The following is a 6,440-nucleotide window of genomic DNA, read 5'->3' as shown; positions in this document are numbered from 1 at the left end:
TATGCATGTCTTACCAACCAATGTGTTCGGGTTAGCCCTTGGTCCCCTAAGGTCAGGTAGACCCGACCCAGACCCGCCCCATTGCCATCCCTACTTGTAGGGGTTAGCCCTTGGACTGACTTAATTTCCTAATCAAAAAAAAATGGCCATATGGGTGGGATAAGAGCCGGGTCATATTCGGATCAACCTTGTGTTCGGGTTGGGTCGGGTTCGTCTCGGATCCGTGAAACTTCGGACCGGGACGGGTGTGGGTTTGACGAGATCAAGAAAAGTTAAATCTGGTCATTTTTCAATCAGCTTGGGTTGATTTGGATCGGGTAAGTTCGGCTTTCTTTTCGTAGCAAATAAATAAAACACATATAATAGTAAGTGAAGTGGCTAACTGCCATAGAAAATCTAGGATGATTCACCAAAAAGACAAAGGGCAAGTTATTCACTAATTTGACTCATTTCCCTTAAACAATTCAATTTTCTCCAAATCTATACAAATATATTAAAAGGCGTGCACAAGCAAGAAACTGTGCCACGTGGCGCTCTCCCTAGGGAGTTTTAGTTCATGTAATTCATGTACAATAAAAAAAATTAAGAAATTGCATAGTATAGGGTTTGATCTCGAGACCTCAAGTACATATACTAAAGTCTTAACCACTAAACTAATTGTATTTATTGTTATTAATTTATTATCATAAAGTATTATATTAATAAATGAAATTTTTTCTTACCCGGGGCATAGCCCGGGCCTAATAACTAGTTTATATTTAAACTTTGGTCAGGACTAGAAGTTATTTATGTTTCTTTTTTTTTTTTTCCTATTTGGTTGTCGAACCTAACTACCAAGAAAGTTTATGATCGTTTTTTTAATGTTCGTGAAAAAGATTGTACCATTATCTCCTGGTTGGGTCGGGTTCATATCATAGTTTTCGGTCCACTTTTGGGTTAGGTATATTCAGGCCGGGTTATCTTTGGGTATGAGCAATATTCGGGTCTATTTTTTTGGGTCGGGTCGAGTTATTTCAATTTTCGCTACTAGTTCGAGAGGTCACTTTTGGGTGAAAAATGGGTCTCGACTTGGGTATTTCTTGTCGTGTTAGCGAGTACGAGTCTATTTTACTAGCTCTAGGGAAAGGTAAAGATTCCTTTAAGCATTTTCCCTTTAAATCTCGTCAATTTTTATGGAATGGTATTTATCTAAGGAAAGATGGAAGATGAAACCTCTTCTCTCCCTCGCTTTCCTTCTCCCAAGTCCCACTTCTCATCTGAACGAAAGGGACTGTTCTTTTTCTCCAATTCCTCTTATTCAAATAAAGTATATGCATCTAAGAATATATATATACTTTTATAAGATAAAATTATTCTTTGTTACAACTATATTACCAATCAACCACATCTAACAATATATCATACTTTCCATTTGTGATTGAGATTGAATTTATGACCTCTGTCTTCTTATACAAGAGTTGGAGGTTGATACCATTTAAGTGGTTAACGACTTAACGTATTAGATTACAAGTTTGAGGTCTATGGTCACAGTCAACTCTATGGTCAAATTAAACCATGTTTGACAATTAAATTTTCTCATTATACCATACACAATATAATCATGTCACAAAAGAATTTAAATTATTATTTTCATATCACAACCTACCAAAATTCCAACAAATGGCGCTTCGAAGTTTGTATGATTTGACTAACGAAGTCAAAAGTGGCCTATACTTTGTATTGAATTTTTATATACGAGTTCAATGATTCCAAATAAAAATTGGCAAACTTTCCAAGCAATTATATGTCAAATGACCAGCCAATAAACTTCCACTGACAACTAGCTAAACTGTAAAGAATGATGCCTCGCTCAATAGATGAACTGCAGGCCTATGTGGGCAACCACAGTCAGTAATCAGGATTACATGACTAGTATATGTGAGTGATCAATGAAACAAAGAATATAAAGCAGTGAGATTCTGATCCCATTCTCTGGTATTGTTACAAGAGATATGGATCAGCAGCAAATTTGTGCTATCTAGCCATGTATTCTCTGGTATTGTTTCATCAAAGGACAACAGTGTTATCACATATTCCTCCATCAAATTCTGATAATACTTTTTCCGCCTGTTAAACAGTCAGTGAACTTGAAATTCCGGGAGCTCATCGTATCAATTTTGTATTGTAGGAGCTGCAGTTCAGGCATTTATGCGCTAGTACATGATATTGGACTTCAGAAGTAGCCTCACAATCGTTGCAAAGAATTTGCACCTAATATTTCCCGCAAAGCAATAAAAATACACAATAAGATATGCATAAACTGAAACTTCTGAAGTGAAAAGTTTAGAGTAGCTAACATAGTCACTTACCATCCTCTGACACTCCTCAGGCAATGGTGTGGAAGCAACCTGAAAAATTATAATTTTTCAGCTGTTGAAGTTAAAACGACACAACAAAGACGTAAATCACTGCAAGTAAAGGAGATCATATACGAACCTCTTCATCGAGCTTCTTCCACACTTTTGACATATCACACATAGATTTCAAGCAAATAGGGCATGCATACCTGCAAGGGTTTACATATCAACTGGCTGAAAAATAGTTGCCAGATTAAGTAATTCAGCATAATAAAACAGAAAGTTAAAAATTAGTAAAAGATATTCTAAATATTGTACCCATAGAAGGTGTCTATAAGTATTATGCAAAGTTCTGGGTTCCGGACCAATTATCTCTTTTCTAAAGGGGGGAGAAGAAAAATAAAAAGCACCTATATAGGAAAAGAAGTATGGGTGTGATTCAGCAGTAACCATAAGACTCCTACAGCAGTAATCTCGTTACTCTTAACTTAGACTTCGTCCATTAAGAGCTAGTTGTCATAGTGTCACAATTCATCCGAAGTATAGATATGTTTTGATAGAAAAACTTTGTATAATAATTGGATCATTGGCATCCTCTCCTCATCACTTAATTTAAGCAATGGAAGTTTGGAATTTCTAATTATAGACCATAACTATATTAATAAATGTGACAATTTTCTGAACATGCTCAATTATGCATGTGCCTGTTAATAATCCAGGCTGAGGATGATCCAAGAAGAATTATAAATCCTACATTGTTAGCACATCGCTAAGAAGAAGTTCAATCTAAATCTTAATGTCCTGGATTTCTTACCGGTAATGCTGCTCCATCTGTTTAGCACATTCGAAATGCATTGCATGCCCACAAGCAAGTACACTAACATCCTTTGTTGTATCAAATAAATACTGCAATTTAATAAGGGTGACACCAATTTCAATAAGATGTAACACTCCTTTTTCCTAACATTTTTGTTTTACAGGATAAAGAGGAAAACAGAGGAGAAGTTTCACCTCACAACAAACAGGACAATTCTGATGCATTGCTTTCTCCAAGCACCTGTGTGTATCCTTCATAATCTTGGGATAACAACAACCTATTTAGGGTGGGATGGACAAGAGTTAAACACTTTAGAGTCGGCATATAAAGGCTAAGAAGGAAGTATCAAAGCAAGGTTTTATGGTCTTACCACATGATAAACAATGAAAGAAGTTTTCTTCCCCTCCAGTCCTGCATGAACAGAACCACTTAGAGATAAATGCCACAAAGTCTTTTGAGAAATAACTACCAAATACATGTGACAAATGTAACAAGGCACACTCTCCTAAGTTTTAGAGTATACTTAGATGAGGAAAATTTAATTAATTATACCTATATATATACGACCATGACAAACAAGACGCTTCGGATATCACAGTGGATAATCATAAAACTATGAGTCAGCAACACTATGAAACAAACTTGAACTCACAGCGTTCAGCAAAAGTGGTTACAAAAGAAGAGTAATATTTTGATGGCATAACCGCATAAGACTATTACACGATTAAGCGAAGCTAGAATCATCACTATTACCAGTTTTAGTCATACATTAGTAAAAGAATCCTGAAAAAGGAAATATTAGAGCTCACTTTGATCAACAATATATCAAAATGGTCACCCCAAGGACCCTGTGTGTTTAAGACTTTAGGGAATATATGCTCAAAATAGCCTGCCTTCTGATTAAAAGTTGAGAAAAGAGTGATTACAAAAGTAAATACAAACAACTAATTTTCACAATTAAACTGCATTTTCTGTGACACCTTTTTCTTCTTGGTTTTGATTTACATAAAAACTTGAGAAGGAAGATGTGATAAAGGCAGCCACAAGCTAAGATAGATACCTGCAAATTCCACATTCATCACAATGGTACTGTTTCTTCGAGACCTGCAACCCGACATAAATCAGTTTCGTACCAAATTATTAATTGAAAAATGACATAGCTGATTCAAATTACTTAGATGCTTACATCATCATCAAAGAAATTGCATTTCGAGCAGAAGTACTTTCCCATGACAATCCCGCAATTGACGCAGTTCTGTTGAACCTGCAGCATATGCATAAACACATGAGTTCTTGAGCTCATTCTCTTCCAAAAGGTACTACTACTAATCTACCAACATCAATATCGAAGGGTTAGGACTTACATCTTGCTCTACACCACAAAGGGAGCATATAACCTGAATCACACAAACGGACATTATGAAAGAAGGAAATGATAAACCAAGCAAATAAAAATTCATCCCTAATTAATGAGCCACGTTTGATTAGGGCTCTCTTTATCTAAGTAGTCAAGTTAAATTGCCATAACGATCCTTCCATATTTTATGTTTTACAATTTTATCGTACCAATGCTATCTTTCTTTCATAATTTTGTGATAGAAATTTCATCAAAAGCAATATGGGAAAGTTCAAAATTTTATATACTAATCTGAAAATCAGCCAATGAATTTGATACGGCATTATTTAGAGATATGGGCAATTATACAGGAGGAATGCAAAGAGTAACATTTAAGCACATTGTGTTTTCAGATTCTATCAAGTTCAACTTTCCATGATGAGCCTAGCAAGTATTAAGGTCTACGGCACATTGTCTGACAAAATGAAATTCCCGTCCATTGAAAAGATAGCTTACATGCTTACAATTGTTGCAGCCTCGTTAACAGCACAAAAACTAATCAGAATTCAAGTACACTATGATTTTATCTCCTCAACAATGTACTTCACAGACTTAATAAATACATTATTCAGATATCTTATTACCATGCATTTTACAAAGAAAAACATGTTCTACAGCATGGATAGGTCTCATTGGTCTCATCAACATAGTCCTCAAGTTAGTAAAAGGATCTAGAAATTGAATAGGATATCGCAACAAAGAGGAAACTTTCCATTACAAAGAGTTCATATGTACATAAATCATGTTGATTAAAATAGTTGCTTTACAAATATAGCTTTCTTTATAATGAAAGTTGAAACATAACTGTCCTAAGGGTTTATAGTGTCAAGATATAACAAAATCAAGCAATCATAGTGAGAGCATTTTCAATAGTATGTGGCTCGATTCGAAACTATACATCAAGTATAATTTAGTAAGGATAGTATCATGAATAACAACAATAAATTTACAATAAAAGACGGCAAACCTTTCCAATCTCATGCCGGGGAATATCATGTCGATCCAAAGGATCGATTTCGAGAGAATTCTGTTCAATTTCAGGGCATAAGTTGTGTCAGAATCTAGAAATATAGGTGCACGTACAATCAAATAAAAGTAGCTAAAGTTATAAAAACTACCCAAGAAATCACGCACCTTTTCTTCATTGTGACAATGCCTGCAATCAAATATCTCATTACAACAGGGTGCTCTAATTTTACACCTTCTCCTGTAATGCCTACATCTGATTTACACATCAAAAATCAATCTAAAATTCAGGGAACTTCACACAATATTAAGATACAAAAACCAATTTAGAAAATCAAGAATTTACCAAATACTACAACCAACATTAAAACAAACAAAATTTTCAGAAAATAATAAACTTGAGTGTAATACAAACAACACAATAAAAACTAGAAATTGGCAAATATGAGACCTACCCATGAATTCCAGATGCAAGCTCCATCAAATCCACAGAAGAAAAAGATGAAACCTCGAAATGAATTTCTGGGCTATTTATGGGTAATTGAGTCTGACATCCACAACTCATTTTTATGTAATATGCAAGAGAAATTCACAATGTTCAAGAGCAACTGAATTCAGATAAAGTGCACCTAAAAAAGAAGAAGATATAGTGGCAGCGAAAGGCAGCAAATAGAAAAGGGAATTTATATGGGATGGCTGCAGGATTTGGCCGAAACAGCTTAGGCTGATTTGGACGCGCGTAAGAGCTGATGTGGAGCGGATAATATCTATCGTCATGTTCTTTAATCATTTGTCAAAACAGGTTGAATTAAATCTGTTAGCTGGCCCCCTGATTTTTGATTTTTTCTTCGGTAGCTTGTACCAGCAATGATTGATAAAAGGTTAATTTAAGGTCGGCTTCAGCCGTTCAGGTCATATCAACTCG

General features: G+C 35.2%; 1 protein-coding gene across 2 annotated transcripts; it reads right to left on the bottom strand.

Moving 5' to 3' along the window:
* Positions 1–1,824: 1,824 nt before the first annotated feature.
* LOC104902917 (E3 ubiquitin-protein ligase RZFP34) lies at positions 1,825–6,200 on the bottom strand. 2 transcript variants are annotated; one of them, XM_010690857.4, is made up of 12 exons: positions 5,971–6,189; positions 5,684–5,771; positions 5,517–5,576; positions 4,518–4,550; positions 4,340–4,417; positions 4,214–4,257; positions 3,524–3,564; positions 3,348–3,430; positions 3,151–3,242; positions 2,476–2,545; positions 2,349–2,387; positions 1,825–2,250 (listed from the first exon to the last, which is right to left on the bottom strand). In XM_010690857.4, the coding sequence occupies exons 1-12, from the start codon at positions 6,078–6,080 to the stop codon at positions 2,143–2,145; spliced, it is 846 nt and encodes a 281-aa protein (XP_010689159.2). In that variant the 5' UTR covers positions 6,081–6,189; the 3' UTR covers positions 1,825–2,142. The 2 variants fall into 2 exon arrangements, 1 of the variants encoding a protein (XP_010689159.2); XR_791401.4 differs by having other exon boundaries at positions 2,155–2,250; positions 2,476–2,570; positions 5,971–6,200.
* Between the last annotated feature and the right edge of the window lie 240 nt (positions 6,201–6,440).

Source organism: Beta vulgaris, chromosome 9 (assembly GCF_026745355.1).
Source record: "Beta vulgaris subsp. vulgaris cultivar EL10 chromosome 9, EL10.2, whole genome shotgun sequence".
NCBI lineage: Eukaryota > Viridiplantae > Streptophyta > Magnoliopsida > Caryophyllales > Amaranthaceae > Beta > Beta vulgaris.
Note: the sequence above shows the minus strand (reverse complement) of the source record. Positions and strands in the feature narration are given on the sequence as shown.